The 23,973-nt window shown below is 42.8% G+C and overlaps 1 protein-coding gene across 5 annotated transcripts in view; it reads left to right on the plus strand.

Annotated features, from left to right (window-relative positions):
• Nucleotides 1-11,098, plus strand: part of LOC137523075 (catechol O-methyltransferase-like) — a 55,889-nt gene extending 44,791 nt beyond the window's left edge. For all 5 annotated transcript variants that reach the window (XM_068243284.1, XM_068243275.1, XM_068243293.1 and 2 more), the window contains exon 5: nucleotides 10,459-11,098. In XM_068243284.1, the coding sequence (XP_068099385.1) occupies nucleotides 10,459-10,638 (180 nt within the window). In that variant the 3' untranslated portion in view covers nucleotides 10,639-11,098. The remainder of the gene's footprint in view (nucleotides 1-10,458) is intronic.
• The last annotated feature ends 12,875 nt before the right edge of the window (nucleotides 11,099-23,973 follow it).

A 23,973-nucleotide genomic window follows, 5' to 3' on the forward strand; every position in this document is an offset into this window, starting at 1 on the left:
TTCCAGGGTGTTGAGACCACGGACCTCACACCCAAGACTAGGGATACTGTGTTACCATTGTGTTATACTTCAGACTAGTTCCAGGGTGTTGAGACCACGGACCTCACACCCAAGACTAGGCATTGTTTGATATCTGTTATGACCTATTTCTTTCCTGACTATCCTTATGCTTTCTGACTCGGTACCTACGCATATCTGATTACCTGTTGCCAACCCTGCTTGTCCCTGGTTACCGAATCAGCCTTCTGTCTCTGTACCTTATCTGCCCGTGTGTTGTCGACCTAGCCTGCCCGACCTTGCAAGCTATCCCTCTCCATTGAAAGATTAGTCTCCAGTCCTGCTGGTGACGCCCACCTTCTAGGTGTCACTTAGCCACAGGGCCTTCCTGCTATTCAGCCTGGGGCTCCACCCCTTTGGAAGTCTCAGGCTGTTGGAAGGTCTTCATACTTCCCAGAGGGAGGTATTTCTCATACTGCCAAGGACCACCTGCTCCCCGGTGGTCCCACTCAAAGTCATTACTGTTGCACCAAACACTCACACTATATAGGTGTCCAGAGGTTAGTTATACTTGTATTATTGGTGATTCTGCAGATCATCAATAATCTGGTATATATCTGTATTCTTGGTGATACTGCAGATCACCAATAATCAGATTCTCTCTGTGTGCTGACACCGATCGTTACACACACACAGTGATATTTGAGAAATGAAATGAAGTCTATTGTATTTACAGAAAGTGTGCAATAATTGTTTAAACAAAATTAGGTACGTGCATAAATTTGGGCACCACAAAAAAGAAATGAAATCAATATTTAGTAGATCCTCCTTTTGCAGAAATTACAGCCTCTAAACACTTCATGTAGATTCCAATGAGAGTCTGGATTCAGTTTGAAGGTATTTTGGATCATTGTCCTTTACAAAACATCTCAGGTTTGATGGCTTCTGAACATGGACAGCTCTCCTTAACTCACACCACAGATTTTCAATTATATTCAGGTCTGGGGACTGAGATGGCCATTCCAGAACATTGTACTTGTTACTCTGCATGAATGCCTTAGTGGATTTTGAGCAGTGTTAATGGTTGAATGATCTTGTTGAATGATCCACACCGGCACAGCTTTAGCTTTGTCACTGATTCCTGGACATTGGTCTCCAGAATCTGCTGATACTGAGTGGAATCTATGCATCCCTCAACTTCGACAAGATTCACAGTCCCTGTACTGGCCACACAGCCCCACAGCATGATGGAACCACCACCATATTTTACTGTAGGTAGCAGGTGTTTTTCTTGGAATGCTGTGTTATTTTTCCTCCATGCAGAAAAACCCTTGTTATGCCCAAATAACTCAATTTTAGTTTCATCAGTGCACAGCACCTTATTCCAAAATGAAGCTGGCTTGTCCAAATGTGCTTTAGCATACCTCTGTTTGTGCTGTGGGCGGAGAAAAATCTTCCTCTGCATCACTCTCACATACTGCATCTCATTGTGTAAAGTGTGCCGAATGGTTGATGCTGGTCTGTGGGTTGACTCTGACTGTTCTCACCATTCGTCGCTTTTGTCTATGCAAGATTTTTCTTGGTCTGCCACTTCGAGACTTAACTTGAACTGAGCCTGTGGTCTTCCATTTCCTCAATATGTTCCTAACTGTGGAAATAGACAGCTGAAATCTCTGAGACAGCTTTCTGCATCCTTCCCCTAAACCATGATGGTGAACAATCTTTGTTTTCAGGTCATTGGAGAGTTGTTCTGAGACCCCCATGTTGCTACTTTTCAGAGAAAATTAAAAGAGGAGGAAAGCTTACAATTGACCCCCTGAAATACTCTTTCTCATAATTGGATTCACTTGTGTATGTAGGTCAGGGGTCACTGAGCTTACCAAGCCAATTTGAGCTCCAATAATTAGTTCTAAAGGTTTTGGAATCAATAAAATGACAACAGTGCCCAAAATTATGCACCTGCCTAATTTTATTTAAACAATCATTGCACACTTTCTGTAAATCCAATAGACTTTATTTCACTTCTCAAATATCACTGTGTGTGTCTCCTATATGATATATTCAACTTACACTTTTTATCGTAACAAACAACGATCTATACAGGAAAATCATGACGATTAACAAGGTTGCCCAAACTTTTGTATCCCACTGTACATACAATTTATTATCTCATAAGTTTGTTTGCTGCAGGTTTGCTTTAATCCTCGTTTTATTTTTTAGCTAATCTGTGACAACTTTTCTGCCGCCTCCTGTAGCTGCAATTGCCTTGTGGCCTTGTCTTCTGGACTGCTATAGCATGCATCCTCTGCCGGGACGTGTACATCAGTATGGAACCCCCGGCCGGGATTGCTCTCTGCTTACGTGTGACATCACTATAGCACGCGTTCAGCCCGGCTAGAAAGCCGCAATGCTCCTGACCCGGCCATCCACAAGATAGGGCAATTGCAGATGCATGAGGCGGCAGAAAGGAGAACTGGGGGGTGCGGTGAGCATCAGGACAGCTCACCATACATGCCTGCTTCCCCTGTTTCTCATATATGTTTGGGCTCTGGTATCCTTTAAATAAACTAGGCAGAGCTAAATTGCAAATTAAATCATTTAACATTCCTTTTGGGTTTTTTTTATTGATGTGATAAGATTAGTACATCTTATCACATTTTCCCTTTTAATTATGTTTTGAAACCTTCATTCCTTACAGTATTTAATGATTTGTCTTCACCCACTTGGCTACAGCTAGACTCAAAACGCAGAGCAAGATGAATACTTGTCTACAATAGCAATTCCCATGTGTGAGACACATACCGATAGTAATAAAAGCTCACAATTCAGGTGCCAGCCTACTGAGTTGGAACCCATGGCCATCAGTGGTACTCTAACACTGTACATATCCTGCCCTGTTTTGCACAGTGCTGTAACTATATCCCAGTACAGCATTACAATGACGTCAGCTAGGCTAGGGTCTTCATTACACACCTTAACACATGTCCTTAAATGACACAGGCAGTTTTTCACACATAAGATAAGCTTACATTTGAAAATTAAGCTACTTATTAGTTTGGCTGCTATTGCAATGTTAAAATTGCCATTCATCGCTTTAGGCAGAGGCATGTACAGATAAACTAAAATGAAAAACACCTTATTCACAGCTATTAGTTAGTCACCCATTTTCTCTGCTCATTCCTATAAAACCAAATCAAGCATAACTCATGTACAGGTTGGGAGGTTCTAGCCAACATAAAAGCCTGCTGACATAGATGCACATTAACATCTAGTTGTTTTAAAGCATGAAATTACTTTATAATTTTAGAAGTATGAAAGGGACACCTTTTTTTCATGTTTTTGACTTATCGCCATTACCACTCTGCAGCTCACATGTTCATAGGAGGAGCACATGCCTGCTTGTGGGGAAGAGGTGTGCCTTTTAAAATGAGCACTAAGCTTTGATAGCTTTAAATCTGGGCAAATGTAGTTTCTGCTGGGAAGAATAGCTTCTGGAGAGATAGATGTAAGGTTGGGTTCATGTATAAAAGGTGGACAGTTCTTTTCCAGTCCTGTCCTGTAGTTTGTATCAGTTTTGTATGGTTTTCTATGGCTTGATTCAACTTCACACATACATCAGTACATTTTCAGTCCAGTCCTGTCAGTTTTGTTTCAGTTTTTTTACGAGTTTTGTGCGTCAGGGATATACAGTAATACCGAATATAATTATACAAATAGCTAAAATAAGTATACATTTTAAAAAAATATGCTTATTTATCAGCTGCACAGAGCTAAAACCATTGTTACTGTACTTAGTTACAAGATGTACTCTAGTCTAACTGACTAACCGACAGCAACTCTGATATTTCCCAAGTAAAGTGCCCATACACTTGTCGACTTTCCTATTGAAGTCTACTGGGCATGTAACAGAACTGCACATGCGCAATACACTTTTCTGTCTGTCCTGCCTCGCCCTTGATGTAAGTACATTTCCCATCCTTTCTGATCGATAGTTTCGATCAATTTTACATCAAATTGATCAAAATTAGCTCAATCAAACACGTTGGGGCAATAGATTTCTAGATTTGGTGAACAGGAAAATCAATGCTTATATGGGTAGCTGGACTTTGTTTTCCCTTAGCCATTTAAGCCATGCATTTTCATTGAGTTTTAGTATTTAAAGATCTGTACTCTAAAATTCTTACAATAAAAAGCATACCATTCTATTCATTATGTTCTCCTGGGCCCCTCTGTGCTGTTTCTGCCTCTCCCTGCTGCAATCCTGGCTTGTAATTGTCATTTTTATGCAGTGTTTACAAACAAAAGACATAGCAAGTGATTCACTGAAAGTAGGTCAGTGTGTGAGTCATACAGAGTGTGCAGGGGGGCCTGGAGAGGGTGTGTATAGCATCTGCCAATGACAAGCAGTGCAGCACATTCCACACATTCCAGCCTCAGCCGACAGAGCCAGCCGACAGAGGAGAGAGGATTAGATCATATAACAGAGATAATACAGCCACTGTGCAATTAGGAAAGGCTGCAGTAAGCCAGACCACATTAGAACAGGTATAGGAACTTCTAGGATAGAAGAAATAAGGATGAAAATTTTGTTACAGAGTCTCTTTAAACATAGCTGGGTTATGCTTCACCTTAAAAGTATACATTGCTGTAGATAAAATGCTTTTAAATAAGCCAGAAGACCTAATACACAGAAGTTCAGATTAATAATAATAATTCCAATATTTGTATAGCACTTTCCCCCTGGTGGACTCAAAGTGTTTGCGAGACAGCCACTAAAGCGCACTCAGTAGGCAGAAGCAGTTTTATGGTGCTTGGTCCCAAACAAGATCACAGTACCTGTGATGAATGAAAGTTGGCGTCAGTGAGACGTCGGCTTTCATTCACAAAGTGAAAGTAAAATAGTTAAACTTAATACTTCCTGTATTTACAGTACTCGGGAATTAAGTGTAGCACCATTTTGTGGCCCAGAAGTAAAAATGCACCAACATACAGTATTCTATTAAAAAAATAAATACTTTTAAAATTAATTTTTAATCCCTTTAACCCCTATCCCATAGTTTTCAAAATAAAACACTTGCAAAAAAAATAAAAATAAAAAAATAAAGAAATTACATTTAAAAGAAAATACATAATGACTTACATATTAATGTATGTGATTATTGATATAATATAAAAAAGAAACTAAACGGAATAAAACACCTTTCTTTCCAAATGAAATATTTCGACATACATTGTACTAGGGACACAATTTAAATGTTCTAATAACCGGGACAAATGGGCAAATAAAACGTGTGGGTTTTCTTTATCGTAGCTCATTTTATTTTAAAACTAGAATGGCTGAAAACTGAGAAATAATGTTTTTTTTGTTTAAAAATCATATTATTTCCGTGAAAATGCATATAAAATAAAATATTTCTTAGCAAAATGTACCACCCAAAGAAAGCCTAATTTGTGGTGAATAAAACAAAATATAGATATTTTGACTTATTTTGATGTCATAAGTAACAATAACGCACAGAACTAAAATACCTTTTCTCATGAAATCAATTAATGTGATATGTTATTAAATTGCGGTTGATGACTACAAATTCGTTATACAGTATTAACACATATGCACTCCATGTATAGCTGTTGTGAATCCACTGAGAATGTTGTGCACATTGCAGAGGCGTTCTCTACTACCCTGTAAACCTGGTCAGATCATGCATGAAGAATGTGTAATGGAGGAAGTAGCCCTTCTCCTGCAGAGTACCTGCACATCACTCTCAGATGTAGCCACAGTTAGATTGCCAAGGGCCTGATCAATGCTCTTTTGTTCCTGTCTGCACCCTCTACATGTTCAGGTACTTCTACCAAGGGCTAGCTTTGGCAGTGATGAGATGCCTTGTATGCTACATACTTTAAATCAACAAGATTGCCATATGTAAATTAGAGGAGTCTAAATCTGGGAGTCGATGGTATCTTAAACTGAGGAGTCGGAGTCGCAAGATTTCTGTGCCTACTCCACAGCCCTGGTTTCAGGTGTGCGATTCAGACACTACCGCAGCCAAAGAGATCAGCAGGACTGCCAGGCATCTAGTATTGTTTAAAAGGAAATAAATATGGCAGCCTCCACATCCTTCTCAGTTCAGTTTCCCCTTAAGCCTGTTTGTCACTATATCTGTCCTTTTCAAGTTTTTGTGCGCCATATCAGTTGTTATATATAGATGGCTTGGAGGCCCAAATTAAAACCTGCACTGGGGCCCACTAGAACAGGTGAGTGTGCTCTCCTCTGCCAACACTCAGCATGTGCCCAGGGGAGCACTATTTTGATTCTCTGTGAATTGGCCGTGAATTTACTGCCATGAACCTGATTGCTTTCTGTAAACTACTATTGGGCGGCCATGTTGGAGCATCAATATCCGGCTTATTTGGTCACAATGATCGACTCTACCGGGGTAATCGACAAGTGTATAGACACCTTTATTCATACTACATGGATAGGTAATTATGTTATTTGCTCATCACTATCTGCCATCACTATATCCCTATCACTATAATCTATCACTATCTGCCTGTTATTGGGTTTATTTGTTTATAATTGATATTATCTATGTCATTGTTATCTGCCTATTCTTGGCCTTATCTGCCTATAATTATTCTCTGCATGTCTTTGTAACATCTATATGTCATCGATACCTTCCTGGGATTGGTAGATGTTGGAAGGCAGCGATATTCAAAGAGATGTTACTCAAAACTGAGAAACCATGTTTACAAAGGATATTAGGCCCAAACCAATTCACTTTTTCTTTTAAGTTTTCTCCTAGGAAGTAATTTTTCATCTTCTATTTAAAATAACTCTGACATGTTTTGTGGCATCTAGTGCGACTTATAGGTCCAAAGGCAAGAAATTAGTTATCATTACACTTGTAAGGACAAGGTCCATCCAAAGCATATTAACCACTTCAGCAATCAGGGTTCTTTTTCCCTTAAGGCTGGTTTGACAGTGGGACGTTAAAGTCCCACATTACAGCAGCCAGTAACGCAGCCCAACTCACAGTAATGAAAAATCAATGTGCTGTTCACAGTGGGAAAGAGGTCTAAAAGCAAGAGCAACGTTCACATTTCAGTGCTGCTTCCATTCATCTGACAATCACTACTTCTCATACCTAAATTATCTATACATTATTATTATTTTTTGCCACAAATTAGTCTTTCTTTAGGTAGTATGTTTCTGCTAAGAATTATTTTATTTTGATGCATTTTAGAAGAAAAAGAAAAAAATTTCAGCCATTATAGCTTAACCTCCCTGGCGGTTTGTTAAAATCCGCCAGGGGGCAGCAAATACCTTTTTTTTTATTTATTTTTTTTCATGTAGCGAGACAATGTCTCACTACATGATAGCCGCTGCTGAGCGGCATCCCCCCAGCCCCTCCGATCGCCTTCGGCGAACGGAGATCAAGAGATCCCGTTCAAAGGGCTTCCTCCGTCTCCATGGCGACGGGGCAGGATGACGTCATCGACGTCGTGACGTCAAAGGGGAATCCGATCCACCCCACAGTGCTGCCTGGCACTGATTGGCCAGGCAGCGCACGGGGTCGGGGGGGCGGCTGCGGCGACAGGTATAGCGGCGGATCGGCGGGTAGTGGCGGCGATCGGAGGTTACACGCAGCTAGCAAAGTGCTAGCTGCGTGTAACAAAAAAAATTATGCAAATCGGCCTAGCGGGGCCTGAGCGGTGCCTCCCGACGGCATAGCCCGAGCTCAGCTCGGGCGCACCGCCAGGGAGGTTAAGGCTGGTTTCACAGTGGGACGTTAAAGTCCCTCGTTACAGCAGCCAGTAACACAGCCTAACTCACAGCACTGTAAAATCAATGTGCTGTTTCACAGTGCACACGTTGCGTTACATAGTAATGCAGCACGTTTAAACAAAGTGCTGCATGCTGTACGTTTTACTGGGCTAAGCCACGTTAGACTATTTGCACATGCTCAGTAATGTTGGAGGAGGAGGTCTCCCCTCCTCCTCCGTGGCCAGCCACATGGCTAATTAATATTCACTGCACTGAGGAGACTCGTGGTGGGACTGTAGTGTTGTCCGGATTATGAACGAATCGTTTATTTGACCTGGATCTTTTGTGTGAGTCGAATCATCCGGATCATCACAATGAAAGATTCGGTTCACAGTGGATGTCTGTCTGGAAGAAACAGGGACATACAGAATGTACAGTGCAGGGAAAGTCCTGTTCTGCTAATCATTTCACCCAGTCTGCTTCCCTAGTAAAGTGATTCAAATGATTTGGTTCAAAGATCCGGATCTTTTCAATGATCCGATTCAAATGATCTGAATCCTTAAAAAGATCCGGACTTCCTATCACTAACCTGGAGCGGCTGCTTTGAGAGCTGCATAACGCAGCTCAATCAGACGTCCAACTTCAACACCACCATGCGTTGCGTTAGGGGCACGTTATGCGACCATAATGTCCCCTAAAACGCAACGTCTTGGTGGGAAAGTAGCCTTAAAATAAAACATGCTACTGTAGATAAACCCATACATTTTATTTGCCCATTATTTGTCCTGGTTATAACAACATTAACCTCCTTAGCAGTATGCCCGACACTGTGTCGGGCATACCGCTCGCTGGCCCCAAGAGTCCCCCAGTATATTTTTAAAGGATCTCACGCTTGTAAAAGCTTTAGCTAGCACTAGGCTAGCTAGTACATGTGGCCGGCGTCCCCCCGATTGCTGCTGATCCCCCCGATCCCCCGCCAATACATTACCCAGCCTGGATCCAGCGATCACGCAGCCTCCCTGCACATCTCCGGTCCTTTCTATGGGGGGGATCGGGTCAGCGCATGACGTCAGTGACGTCATGTACGATCCTCCCCATAGAGAAGAGCGGAACTGTTCAGGGAGGCTGCGCTGATCGCTGGACCCAGGCTGGGTAATGTATAAGCTTGGGGATCGGGGGGATCAACAGCAATCGGGGGGATGTCAGCCACATGTACTAGCTAGCCTAGTGCTAGCTAACGCGTTTAGAAGCGTGCAATCTTTTAAAGTTATACTGGGGGACTCTGAGGCTGCAATACCTCCCGAGCGGCGTAACACTCAGGAGGTTAAAATTTGTGCTTTAGATTTTTTTTTATTGTACTCTATAAATAATTACAAGCTCGTGTTTGCAAAAATAACAGTAATACACACTCATGGCATACATATTAGTATTAATATTGATTTATAAAGAGCTAAAATATTCAGTGGTGCTGTACAAAGTAAGAAACAAACAAAAGAAAAAAAGGGTATACACCAATATACAAAATACAGAATTGGTACAAAATGCAGAATTGGTAATTACAGTGACAAAATTAACATAATGAATAAAATGTATTACAAAATGAATTACAAATTCCAAGACACAAAATGGTGAGCGAGCTCTGCCCTTGTGAGCTTGCCATCTAAAAAGCTGAATCCCTAAGGTAACAATTTATGTATTGTCTTTTAAATTCCATCACTTTGGTACTTTTTCTTTTTAACAAATGTGTTATGTGGGGGAGGGGACAGAAGAGGTTAATGAGCTTTTTATAGGTATAGGAAATATATATTTTTTATATTTTTTAATGTAATATTTTTCATCTATTAGGTGTCCCCTCACTGTCTCCTGTCTACTTAGAACGCTAAATCATAGCTTTCTGAGGCCTTGTTCACATTGCGTTCGACTCATGTGTCCGTCCACGGTGGGCTTTTTTTTCTGTGGGTTTTTTTTTAAGCGCTTTCCGGTGATTTTCTGCTTGTTTGCTCGTTTTTGTGGGCGTTTTTGTAAGCGCTTTTGCATAGCACTTCCGTCTTTTGATCCAGAAAAAAATCCGGAAACAATAAATACCATGTATATTTTTTTAAAATGCTCACGCAATCACTTGCCAAAGCGATTTTGTGAGCATTTTGCTTTTTCCCTATACCTTCCATTGAGGCAAATGAACTGCTCAGACATGAACTCTCTCATAGAGAATAATTGCACAAGCGTTTTCAGGGCAATTTTAAAAATCGCCCCTGCTTACATTTTTACAAAAACACCTATAATGTGAACAAGGCCTGAGTTAGCAGAAAGTGATGGTTTGTTTTGTTTACAGTTATTGATCACAGTTTCTGGTTGCAACTTGCAGCAGTGATCATTCATTCATCAGACCGTTTAATTGGCTTTGGGAACGCATGTTCCCATTCACCAGTTTGTGCACTGCCGCGAGAAGTCGGGGGGCACACGCAGCGCCTGTAAACATACACAGATGACTATCTCTGCCCCTGGGAGCTAAAATGAAGCTTTTAGGGGTGCTGATACTCGTCCCAAGGGAGGGCGAGTGAGTTCACTTTAGTAATTTTGTAAACAAATATATTTATCATTTAAAAACTGTGTTTACACGTCCCCTCTGTGTAATATGAAATGTACAACTCACTTTATATTGTGGTCTAATTAGCCTTTTTTTCTTTCTGCAGAAGTGTAACTTGCTTAAAAAGGGCTCTGTCGTCCTCGCAGATAATGTCATTGTTCCAGGCGCTCCAGATTTCCTGGAATATGTTCGAACCTGCGGACGCTATGAGTGCACACACTATCCCTCAAAATTGGAGTACATGAATGAAGAAGATGCCCTGGAGAAGGCTGTGTTTAAAGGATAGATGGACTGAAGTCTTTATGAGGAATCAGAGGTGAGAGACATATGGTGGCTGCCATATTTATTTCCTTTTAAACAATACCAGTTGCCTGGCAGTCCTGCAGATCTTCCTGGTCGGCAGTGTCTAAATCACCCACCTAAAACAAGCATGCAGCTAATCATGTCAGATTTTTGTCAGAAACATCGGATCTGCTGAATGCTTGTTCAGGGTCAATGGCTATATCTATTAGAGGCAGATGATCAGAAGGACAGCCAGGCAATATGCATTGTTTAAAAGGAGATAAATATGTCACTCTCCATATCCCTCCCAACTCAGGCTCCCTTTAACACCTCTAAGAGGACTTAGTCACACCTCCTTAAGAATTGCTAAAACGGTCCAGGAACAATTTTGTGATCGATGGTGGTGTACTTTTTTTTTTGTGCTAAATCTTGTATAAATAAACTTACTCAGTTGATGACCCTTACTATGACACAATGATCTATATAATTAAAGGGAACCTAAAGTGAGTAAAATTATTTAAAATAAACACATGCTGTACCTGCAAATGAATATTACATACTTATCTCACCGTCAGTTCCTCTCAGAAGCCCACCATTTTCTTCTTACAGTGATCCCTTCCAGTTCTGACAATATTTTGTCAGAACTGAAATATACCAGTTGCTGTCAGTTATATATCAGCTGCTGTCAGTTACAACTGAATGTGCAAGGTAATGTTCATGTTTCCCTATGGCTCAAGTGGGTGATATTACAGTTTAACAGTTATCTGACCAGGAAGCTGTTAGGGGGTAATGGGCATTTTCAAAATGGAGGACAGAGAGTTCCATCGGTCACAGTGGACAAACAGGACACAGGAGAGGAAAAAGAGATTGATGAGTAGACTACACAGGAGGTAAGTATTGATGTGTTTATGTTTATTTTCACTTTTCATTTTCAGTTCAGGTTCTCTTTAAAGTAGTAATGCATGGGGTGGACACACTGAAACCAGTTAAACTGCAGTTAGCAAGTGGAAACAGCTCATTCAACAGCCAATCTGTCAGGATTCCTTTATACTAACTGAAATTGTGTTCTAGGAGGCTGCTTAGTGTTGGCGCCGCAGTTGTGGGCAGGAGCTTAGTGCGGCAGTTTTGCTGTGTGCAGAGACTTTAGGCAGCGGGGGCTCTGCGGCTGTTGGGTCGTGGGGGCTCCGCATCGGTTGACGTGTGTGATTCTTTTGAGAATCAGGGGTTTCCTGATTATTTATAAAGTGTTCTAATCAATTATGAGGAATCCATCCAGATTTGGTTTTGCATTATAATTCAGAAAAGTGAATTGACTGCGTTTACAAACTGAAAATCTAAATGCAGTTATAGAAGAGTTGTGCTGTGTTCTCCATTGGTAGAAGCAGGAGAATAGAAGGAATGCAACTTTTTATTCATTAGCTCAGCAGATTACATTTCCAAGCTTCAATACAGTTGAAATCTCGTCAGGAATATATCATGATACCATGTCTGCTGAAAAAAAAGGTCTGAACTTTCTCAAAAACGTGTTACTGCAATTTACTCAGCTAGTAGTCGATATTGTTTATTAGTTATAGAGAAGCAAAGATGGCTCTAGACGCCGCAGCTGGAATAGGTAGCCTGCTCTGGGATTATGTACCACCAAAAACATGCACTCAATGAAACAACTGATCATCTGAATGAAGAAGAGGGAATGAGGCACAGCTAATGCTATTGGTTGCTTTTAATCACCGATTCATACAGACAGCGTGGTTAGCAGTGGGGGTTATCAGACGATATTGTTTAACCTTACAAATGTACTAAAGATAGAGTTTCTACAGTTGTATTTTGTTTTTGGAGGGGAGAAAAACAAATAATATCACCACCTAGGGCTAAGGGGCTTTTTTGCTGCTTCGGTTTTTAAAGAACTTTGAGACAGTTCTATGTAGTTATAATGTCCTCAACATTTCACATTAGCTCTATAGCATAGTTAGGCAGCATACCCCCCAAAAAGCAAAAGTATATAATATATCCTTCCCTTAAAGGGTTATTTAAAGCAAAATAAAAAATGAGTTTAACTAACCTGGGACTTCTTGCAACCCCACTGGACTCATCTTGTGCCCATGATCTCCATTCTAGTCCCTCCGGCAAGCAGCGGCGACCCTTGCAAAGCTGGCTGGCCGCCTCCAGTCAGTTGCGCAGCCTTGAGTCGCTTGCAGAATGCTCCTGACCACAAGTGGCTGGCCAGCTTTGTGGAGGTTGGCGCTGCTTGCCAGAGAGACTAGGATGGACGTCGTGGGCACAGGATGAGTCCAGGGGGCTGCAAGAAGCCCCAGGTAAGTTAAACTGCTTTTTTGTTTTATTTTGCTTTAAGATTTACTAATCTGCCACTATGTGGTTTGTGGTATTATAATTAGCCAGCATCCCCTCCCCCCAACATTATTGCGCAGCAGCATTTCACACCAAATCACGTAATTAGGTAATGTGTGTCCAATTTAGGTAATGTGTGTCCACCCAAACTACAGGGGCCAGCGTGCCCCTCAAAAACAATAAACCATAAATCGACAGTGTACCACCAATGCAACTTTATTAAACAGTGTGTTTTTTCATCCACAAACATTGCAAATCCACATCCAGACTGTTATAATGTCACGGCTGCTAATTTGGGGGCTGCAAAAGATGGTATCATTGCCTACACCCACAACTGTCAAATAATATACCCATGGCCACTACATAATACATTGACTGGCTGGACCTAAACTCAGGACCGCCTCTCTGCGCTAAAAGATAAGTAACAGCATAATAATCTTTAAAGAAAAACATTTCTTCGTTACAACGACTCCTGATTCAAATGCCCTAAGTACAGATGGGCCAACAGGTCCTGTCAATAATATTATTAAATGACGTTATACATATGTATGTCCCCTTTAGCCTTGCTTATAGACAGAGATCCTGCAGTGTTTACTTTCTGATTTTCATGGGAGCACAGAAAGGGTTAACCTATGTTTACATATAAGCCCAGAACAGTGGCATACCTCTGCACAGTTCAGACAGAGCTGACAGCCCTTATTTACACCCCAGCTGGAATTAGACAGACTTTTCTCAGTGTAAACACACACAGAGTGAATTTCTCCGTGTTTTCCTTGTCTGCTGTGCAAGAGTTTACCCACACTTATGTTCTCCAGTGTTCACCAGTCAAGGCACACATAAGCAGATCAGCCCCATGTAAGCAGTGTAACCAGTCAAATGTTTCCTTTTCTAATCTGCACCAGACAATGAATAAATGTACTGTATGTAAATAAATATTAGATGCACTTTCCTTACTGATCTTGGTTAGACTGCTTTATATTTCAGACTCACTATTAACCTTTACTGAAATAAAAGCTAAAGATGTGTACATCTGTGTATGTGGGTTTTCTTCTATCACAGATAAAATACAGGGATTGCTGGAGGAATGGTTATTATATAACATACAAGCCATTTTATCAAGAGACGCTATGTCAAAATGTCCTGTTTCCTGGAATGAGTGATGCAAGCAAGTATCTAACTCTTATTTGTTTAGTCCAGGTTATTGATACTGAGGTCATTTGGCAATCTGCTGCATTAGTATTTGTTTCCGACTCTTTTTTTTTCCCATCAAAGGTACTCTAGTAGAATGAATTTGCTGTGAGCAGAGTCATCTTACGTATGAAAGCCGATGAGAATGTTTGATCCATGTACATCAGCATTGCCATGTTCACGCTTCCAGTCAGTGGACACATTTTTTTTTTAAAGCAAAAATGGCCTCAATGCATGTCATACATTCAGTAGATCACATATACTGTATAAGCATTGATGCTGTGGACTGGCCCGCCCATTCCCCAGACCTGAATACAATTGAGCACATATGGGACATCAATGGAAGGTAGGGCTGCTGCAACCACCAATGCAAAGCCAAATGGGAGCCAGGGATCCAAAAGTCTCAAAAGCCAGGTTTCCAGAAAGGATGTCCTGCTACACCAAATGGCAGGGTAAAAGTCCAAATCTTTATTTAGAACATCAAATGACATTAGGTAAAAGCTAATGAATATCAGAGCTCTGGATGGCTCCTTAACCTCCTTGGCGGTCTGATTCTTTCCAGATTTTAGGGTCTAAAAGCGGTGCAATTTTTTTTCACTCTTTCAGACCCTAAAACCTGAAAAAAATCATTCTGGCAGGGAGATCTGCAGCAAAATAAAAAAAAAAATTTACCTTCCTGGGCTCCTGGGCTGCAGTTTTCTCTTTGCCCACAAGATGGCGCTAATATACATATAAACAAACTTCTCTATATTTCTCTAATATAGAGAAGTTCGTTTTCAATGTTAGCCCCGCCCCCGATGACGTCACGCTGCCACCACCGCTCTGCTGCCACCACCACGGCTGCGCTGCTCCAACTGGCTGCCGGGTCCCCGGAAGAATAGCGGGGACATGGGGGATCCCGGCGGCCAGGGAAAGACCCCACACTGCCGGGGAGAGAGGCTGGAGTCCCGCTGCGCAGCGAGATCGCGCGCGGGACTCCACAACTAAAGGTAAAGCTCTGCAATGCCTACCCCGACCTGAGCTCGGGATCACCGATAGCAGCTGCTTTTTTCTACCCCGAGCTCAGGTCGGGAAAACCGGCAAGGAGGTTAATCATAGCTTATGTCTCACTCCATCCACCAACGCCACAGACTGTCCAGGTGGATGTCTCTGTCTAAGAGAAAATCCCTCAGGAGACCATCTGCAACCTCATCAGGAGTATGCCCAGGCATTGTAGGGAGGTCATACAGGCACCTGGAGGCCACACACACTACTAAGCCTCATTTTGTCTTCGTTTAAAGGGACGCTTAAGACTGAAAAAAAAAATTAGTTTTACTCACCTGGGGCTTTTACCAGGGCCCTGTAGCTGTCCTGTGCCCACGCAGTCTCGCTCGGATCCTCCTGTCCCCCGCCGGCAGCTACTTTCACTTTCGGCGACAGGCCCCACAGGCCTGGCCACACATCTGCTTCTTTGTGTTCTGCAATAGTGCCCTCTATACCGCTATTGCGGTCAGGAATGCTAAGAAGCAGATGCGTGGCCAGGCCTGTCGGAGTCTGTCGCCGAAAGTTAAAGTAGCTGCTGGATGGGGACAGGAGGATCCGAGCGAGACTGCGTGAGCACAGGACAGCTGCAGGGGGCTGGTAGAAGCCCCAGGTGAGTAAAACTCTGTTTTTTCCCCTCAGACTTAAGCATCCCTTTAAGGATATTACATCAAAGTTAGATCAGCCTGTAGTGTTTTTTTCCATTGGGAGTGTGACTCCAAATCCAGACCTCCATGGGTTGATACATTTGGTTTCCATTGATAATTTGTGTGTGATTTTGTTGTCAGCACATTCAACTATGTAAAGAACAAAGTATTTAATAAGAATATTTCATTCATTCTGATCTAGGATGTCATATTTTTTGTGTTCCCTTTATTTTTTGGGGCTATATATATGTATATAGATACAGTATCTGACAAAAGTGAGTACACCTCCCACATTTTTTAAAATGTTTAATAGTGTCTTTTTATAGGACTACACTGAAGATATCATTGATTTATTTAGTGCCAGCATCATCTTCCATGTACAAAAGCATACAGGGTATAGCAATACAAGGTAAACAATACAATAATTAACAATACAAGATAATGGTGGATTACTGCTGATGCAGTGAACAAATCAACTACATATTTTTACACAGGGATGAGAGGTATGCACACATGTTACACAGCATTGTGAGACAAAAGGGAAGAGAGCCCTGGCCAAAAGGCCTTACAGTCTAATGAATGCTGTCCTAGGTGGGTACTTCTAGTTTTAAGGAAGTAGGCTACTGCCTCCAAGCCCAATTCATGTCTTATGTTGTTGTACAAAGACTCTACATCTAAACTCGCCAACCAGACATTGTCAGATATAGATATTCCCTGTAATCTATTGAGTAGATCCATTGTGTCTCGAATATATGAGGGAAGACTAGTCACAAACGGCCTAAAGAAGAAATCAACATACTGACTTATCTTTTCAGTGAGGCAACCGTTCCAAATTATCGGTTGCCCCGGGGGAATATCCAACCTTTTGTGTATCTTTGGGAGTGAATAGAAGGTGGCCATTGTCGGATGTTTCAATAAGATACATGATAGATCTTTTTTATCCAAGACTTCCTTCTCCACAGCACGATTTAGCAGATTCTCTAAAGCTCTATAGAAATTAGCCGTTGGATTAGTGTCCAGTCTACTATAACATTCTTTATTGTTTAAAATTTGCAAACACATTTATATACTGATCTCTTTTTATCAATACAATATTTCCACCTTTATCTGATTTCTTGAGGATAAATTCCTTGTTTTTAGTCACATTTTCTAAAGCAGTCAATTCATTTGCACTCAGGTTGTGATTTTTGTTCTTCCCATTCATCTTAGCTAACTCTTCCAGATCTTTTTCTACAGTCTCTAGAAATATCTGAATGGGAGTATATGTCCTCAAGGATGGGCAGAACTTGCTTTTTACTGTTAGATTGCTGTCAGAGATGCCCAGCTTTATCTCTCCTGTCCTGTTTTCCAACAGGTCATTCAAGATCTCTATACCTTTAGCATCATTTGCAGCTTCCCTTTTGGACTTGACTGTTAATGAGTTCATGTGTCTGTATACAGCTAACTTTCTCCCAAATAGGTTGATATCCTTAACAGTCTCAAAAAGATCAAATTTTGCAGTTGGTACAAATGTCAGGCCTTTGGACAATAAAGATATTTCTGCTTCAGTTTTGGTTTATAGACGTGATTTTGAGAAGGTATAGGGTTACATAGGGGAACCAATCAATTTTATTTCTGAATGATTTACAGATATGCTGACCAATAAGAGGTGGTTCAAAGCACAAAGGTATCCACCCATCCCCATAGTGTATAAAAGGAGGTCAGTGAACTGGCTCATTTGACTGCTGACAGAGCTTGAGAGCACATCGCTCTCTTCTTTTGTTATTTTTCTTGATGATGTGATAATATTGTAATGCCTTTTTCCAAAATCCACTTTGCACCCTTGCACTGAGCACTTTTCCCTGACGATGGCCAAAAGTAACGAGCTGTAACATGTTGGATTGGTTGGGGTTAATTATGTTTTATATATGTGAGAAAAAGTAAAAGCATTTCTACTCCACATAACAGGGCCTTAGGTCGTTGTGATCTGCCTCTAGACAGATATACACGACCCTTCCTCTATATTAATAAGCCCTATCTCGAATTGTAGCTCACATCAACTAATAGATTATGTACATTTTTAATGATCTAAATTAAAAGTTATGTTTTAACATTCCCATATAGCAGGGGTCTCAAACTCAATTTACCTGGGGGGCCGCAGGAGGCAAAGTCAGGATGATGCTGGGCCGCATAAGGGATTTCACAATCGCGGCTCATCGCCGCCTCTGCCCGCCCCTCTCACTCTTCCTTCACAGAGAGGGGCATGGAGAGGTGGCGATCCGTGCGGCGATTGACGTCAGGAAGGGCCGAGCTGAAGCTGAAAGCTCTGCCCCTTCCAGGAAATGCCAGCGGATTGCCCCCCGGGCGATTTGGGGGCTCTGCAGCCCTCGTTTAGTGGCGGGGATGCGGCGGATTACTTCTGATCACTGAAGTGAACTATAAGGAAGCTTTTGCCGACGAGGGCCACAAAATATTGTATTGAGGGCGGCAAATGGCTGCGGGCCGCGAGTCTGAGACCCCTGCCATATAGGGTCCAAATTTGTGTGAAATTAATAAATCAGAAGTTGTGTATCTCTCCATGCCTGCCAGATCACTTTACTGATCTATATATAATTCACAGGGCATATTTGATCCCAATTTGTATGGCTACATACCATCATGTCTCATCTATTCTCTATCCTAAATGCTTAGTTGACCCAGGCTGTTCTTTCCATAGGCTGTGGCCTGTCTTCTAGCAGGTGATTAGTGGACCCAGATCATTAAGTTCTTGTCCAATTATATTGGATATGCCTTTACCAAATATCCCAAAATGTTTGCTGAACATCCTTTCAGCAACTTATAACAGGCAAATACACAAGGCAATTCTTGTTAATCACTCTTTAAGAAGCGCTTAAGCTCATTGCCAAATACTGGATTTGATCCAGGGTCCCCTCCTGTTATAGTTAGTAAGATATTACCCGTCCATGGAGCAATCTACCAAAATAGAGGGTCGCCGACTAAATTCCATAAAATATGAGCCTGATGAACATGGCAGCTTGATATTTTGAAAGTACAGTGAATGCTTGAAATACTTTATCAGATTGCCAGAAGAGGCCTGTATAGTTTTTTTTGTTTGTTTTTGTTTTTTTTTGTTTCAAAGTTTTTATTGAAATTTTTCAAACATGAACAGTGGGTAACATGAGGAAAGAGACATAGATCGACAGTGCTCATGGAATACATTGCATCGGACTCAAATTGGTTATAAGCTGCAGAAAAGTCACATATCTTAAATGGTATTATTAATATAAAGCACGTGAAAGGGCGAGACTTACCGTCAAGCCGGCGTGCCATACTTAACCCTGATTGGGGCAAGCATAGAAGCCCAGGTTAACTAGGTAAGTTGTCCGAAGTACCTCAGGGGGCACGGGGGGGGGGGGGGGGGGAACCTACCACACAAAGGGTAACTGGGAAGGGGACAGCCTGGGCCAATAGGCCCAATGGGAGGAGGGGAACAGTATCTGTGAAAGAAATAAATGTACCTCAGAGGATTAAACCAGCTATCTGGGGTATACTGTGATGAAAGGTGGGTGGAGGAGCCGGCCTAAAGGGGGGGGGGGGTGGGTGAAAGGGGAAGGCCGGTAGGGGGTAGAGCTTAGGAGGTTGGCTCAAGCTGCGAGCGGAACCTCTGCCATTCAAGACTTAGGGGAGGCCAGGGGGAAAAGTAAAGCTGAAGAAGGAGAGAGAAGAAGAAAGAAGGAAAGAAAAGAAAAAGAAAGGTGCCCATCTCATAGCCTTGAGATTAGAGTATCCTCCATGCCCGGGTGCTCAAGCTGGATCCAGGGTTCTTATATTTTCTCAAAGGATTTGTGGGTATCTCGAAGTATGCTTGTGAGTTTTTCATTGACCATAAAAGAGTTCATTCTGGCCTTGACTTCCTTGAAACTAACTGATGGCTTCTTCCAGTTTTTGGCTATAGTCATAGTGGCCGCTGAAAATACTAGAGATGCTAATTTATTTTGTTTAGCTGTAAGGGGGTCGATTTTTGCATGTAATAAAGCTTGCCACGGGTTTCTAGGGATTGTTTTATGGAATAGGGCGGACAACAATTTGAAAACCCGACTCCAGAATCTGGTGAGGCGAGGGCAGGACCACCAGGTATGTAGCATGTCCCCCGTCACTCTACATCCCCTAAAGCAATAGGGGCTAGCTGAGGGGAAGACCTTGGCTATTCTGGCTGGAACTAAGTACCATCTGGTCAAAATTTTATATGCCGATTCTATTGTGTGTAAGTTATTGGAACATTTTAGTATCCTCCCCCAAATGTCGAGCCAATCTTCCCTGTCCTTAGACTCTGCTAAATCGGATTCCCACCTTCGCATGTATGCATGTTGGATGGGGCGCTGAGGACGGATTAGAAAAGCGTAAATAGAGGATATTAGGCCTCTAGAGCTTGGGCGGCGGAGGCAGATGTTCTCAAAGGGCGTTAGGTTTAACGGGAGGTCCCTGTCTTTAATAAGTGTGGAGATCCAATGACGTAGTTGAAGATAGCGAAAAAATTCTGTTTTGGTAATTTGGTGTTTTTCCTGAAGCTCGGACCACGAACAGACACCTCTAGGGGTGAGAAAGTGGTCCACATGAGTTAAGCCGTGGTCCGACCACCAGGAAAACGAAGTTGAGCAATCAAGGCCAGGGCGAAAGAGGGGGTTCCCTATTAAGGTGCTACTGGCAGATGGGGGGATTGTAGATTGGACGAGTATCGTACTGAGTCCCATACTTGAAGGTTGTGTCTCAACGGGGGGCTCATGTTAGGTGTTCTTAACTTGGAGGGAAGCCACAATAGAGTGCTGGGGAGAAGAGGCGTGCAATCGGGGATCTCCAAAAATACCCATAAAGGGGTCTCCTGGAGTTGGAAAAGCCGGGTGAGTTGACTGATGGTAGCCGCATTATAATAAGAGCTGATCTGGGGGACGCCAAGGCCACCGTCTAGTTTGTGGGCGTACATAGTTGATTTACATACTTATGGCCCCAGATAAAAGTCATAACCCTGTGTTGAAATAATCGGAGATAATGGTCTGGGACCTTAACTGGGAGGGTGCGGAAGTAATACAATAGCTTGGGCAGATATGTCATTTTGATGGAATTGATTTTACCCAGCCAGGACAGGGGATGCGTGGACCATTTGGTCGTCAAGGTTGTTAGTGATTTTAGAAGCGGTGGGTAATTAGCTGAGAAAAGGGAGGAGTATGAGGGCGTCAAGGTGACGCCCAAGTAAGGGAGCGTTTGCACCCAACGAAAGGGACTCGTCTCCTTAAGGGCCTCATATCCTGCTGAATCTAATGAAATGTTCATAGCCTTAGACTTAGCAGCGTTAATACGAAGGCCTGAAATTTTAGCAAAAGTATCGAAAGCTTTGAGTGCGTTAGGGATTGAAATGAGGGGCTGAGTGAGGAATAGGAGGGTGTCATCTGCGAACATTAATATTTTGTGGCTGATGCCAGCCCTTTCTACACCTTTAACATCCGTATTATTCCTAAGACATTTGGCAAATGGTTCTAGAGCTAATATGAAGAGCAGGGGGGACAGGGGGCATCCCTGCCTCGTTCCCCTACTAATCGGGAACACTTCAGAGGTATGTCCGAAATAGCGTACCGAGGCCGTGGGGTGGGAATAAATACTTTCCACCCAATTCAAAAAATTGGGGTCAAGGCCCCATCTGCGGAGAGCCAGTTTTAGGTAGGTACAGGAAAGCGTATCAAAAGCTTTGAAGATGTAGAGTGACAGCGCCACACCAGGTATTTTGCTATGCTGTAGATAATGGGTTAGAAGAATGGCCCTTCTCGTGGCATCCTCAGCTTGCCTACCCGAGACAAACCCCACCTGGTCTCTGTGGATGAGGGCGGGGAGGACTGTATTCAGCCTTATGGCTAAAATTTTGCCCAGGAGCTTGAAGTCAATGTTAATTAAGGATATAGGGCGGAATTGATGGGGGCTATAGCAATCCTGGTTTTCTTTGGGGATCATGGAGATTTGCGCTTTGAGCATATTATGGGGGGGAAGTTTGCCTTCCCTAAGTGCATTGTAGCATTTAGCCAGCGTTGGAGCTATAAGTTCTGCGGTAGTACTGGGCTAAAAAGCCGTCGGGGCCAGGGGATTTATTTATTTTAAGTGTTTTGATGGCGGCTTGAACCTCGAGGGCAGTGATGGGAGTGCTAAGACGTTCCGCTGTCTCAGGCGAAAGCCTGGGGAGAGTGGCTTGGTCTAGGAAAGCTATGTCCCGCTCGGGGGCTTCAGATGGGTTAGAGTAGAGATCCGCTAGGAATTTGGAAAAAATGTCTACGATTTTACGGGGATTGGCTGTGGCCTGACCCGATTAGTCACGAACTTTAAGTATGGTGGAATGCAGGGGGCGATTTTTTAGGACCCGAGCCAAGAGAGCGAGGGGTTTGTTAGCATTATAATAGAACATCTGCCTCCGCCACCTCATCTGCCTCTCAACTTTATCAGTGAGGAGAAGATCCAATTCTGTGCGGGCCTTTTCTCTAACCAGTCTGTTAATGCGTGTTGGGGTTTGTTTCCAGTCCTGTTCTGCTTTTTCCAATTTGGCAGTAAGTTCCTCTATTTTAGAGTTCCTCTGGCGCTTGAGCTGACTTGCCTGGCCAATCAAGAAGCCTCTAATAGTCGCTTTGTGTGCTTCCCACAGAATTAGTGGGGAAGAAACCGAGCCATCATTATCATCGAAATATTCTTTGATTCTATCTTTCAAGTGGTTTAGGAGGTCTTCTCTAGAAAGCAAGGAGTCATTAAGCCGCCAGTGAAACTCTCTGCGGGGAGGAGATGAGGGTGTGTAGCAAATGGATATGGGAGAGTGATCTGACCGGGGGTATTATGAATTTTAGCAGCTGGGACCAGATGTAAACAGTGTTGCTGGACAAAGATGTGGTCGATTCGACTAAAACTATTATGGGCATGTGAAAAGAAAGTGAAGTCACGCACAGTGGGATGGAGTTCCCGCCAAGCATCAACAAGACCATACCTGTCCAGCAGCTGTTTAATCTTAGTGCCCTGTATGTCAGAGGGATCTGATGGAGAGTTAGTAACATGGTTTTTCTGTCTGTCAATTTTGGGGCTTAAAGTGGCGTTAGTATTGCCAGTGACAATTATCATGCCGGAGCCATGTTGATTCAATACTTTTAAGAAGTGAGAATAGAAGTTGGATTGGTGAGCGTTTGGGGCATAGTAGGTCGCTAGCGTGACATCTTGATCATATAGTGTGCCAAGAAGAATCAAGTATCTACCAGTGGGGTCCGCTATTTGTTTGTTGCAAATGAATGGGAGGTTTTTCCTAATAGCAATAATGACTCCTCGGACCTTGGTCCGGGCGCAGGCAAAGAAGGCAGTAGGAAAGTGTCTACTCAGGTACTTCAGGCATGACGTAGAGGATAGTCTGGTCTCCTGAAGGCAGACCATGTCTGCCTGGCAGGATTTGTAATAGTTAAATGCTTTGGATCTTTTTTGAGGGGAACCGAAACCCTGGACGTTGTGTGAAAATATTTTAAGGGTATGAGCACTCATGGAGGATAAGGAGGTGTGTTAGCAAGAAGAAGCAAGGCCACGAGATGGGTTACCCAGGAGAGAAAGGAGAGAGGGAGAAAGGAGAGGAAAGAGTTATAGCAAGAAGGGTAGGAAAGAAGAGGCCGGAGACACCGCACGTTCCAGGGTGCTCCGGGTAAAGAGAAGCAAATAGAAGCTGATAAAGGTCGAAGGACCTTTTCAGAAAAATGTGGCGACCCTATATAGGTCGAGGACGGGAGTATCCCGAAGATCAAGGAGGTCACCAAAGGAGGGATCTCCAGGAGCATCATAAGGGGGCATGTGTCAGCCGTCTGCCCCACCTGCCGTGAAATGGGTGTCTGGTACAGGGTGAGGGTTTGGATGGTTATGAGGAGGGGGAGGACAAGAGCGTTACAGTTGCAAGGATCACCTGAAGAGGCCTGGACCTTGGAGTGTTAGGATAGGGCTGGGAGGTCAGCTTATGTTGAGGGCCTGGGTCGGTTAGAAATGTGTTGTGTGGGAGAGGATGTGGAGCCCTAAGGCTCATGCTATGGGATAATAATAGGCTCAGAGATAGGGGCGAGGAGTATTGAGTTAACTAATGGAAGTTTAGCACCGAGATCCCAGGC

This window comes from Hyperolius riggenbachi, chromosome 1 (genome assembly GCF_040937935.1).
Source record: "Hyperolius riggenbachi isolate aHypRig1 chromosome 1, aHypRig1.pri, whole genome shotgun sequence".
Classification (NCBI taxonomy): domain Eukaryota; kingdom Metazoa; phylum Chordata; class Amphibia; order Anura; family Hyperoliidae; genus Hyperolius; species Hyperolius riggenbachi.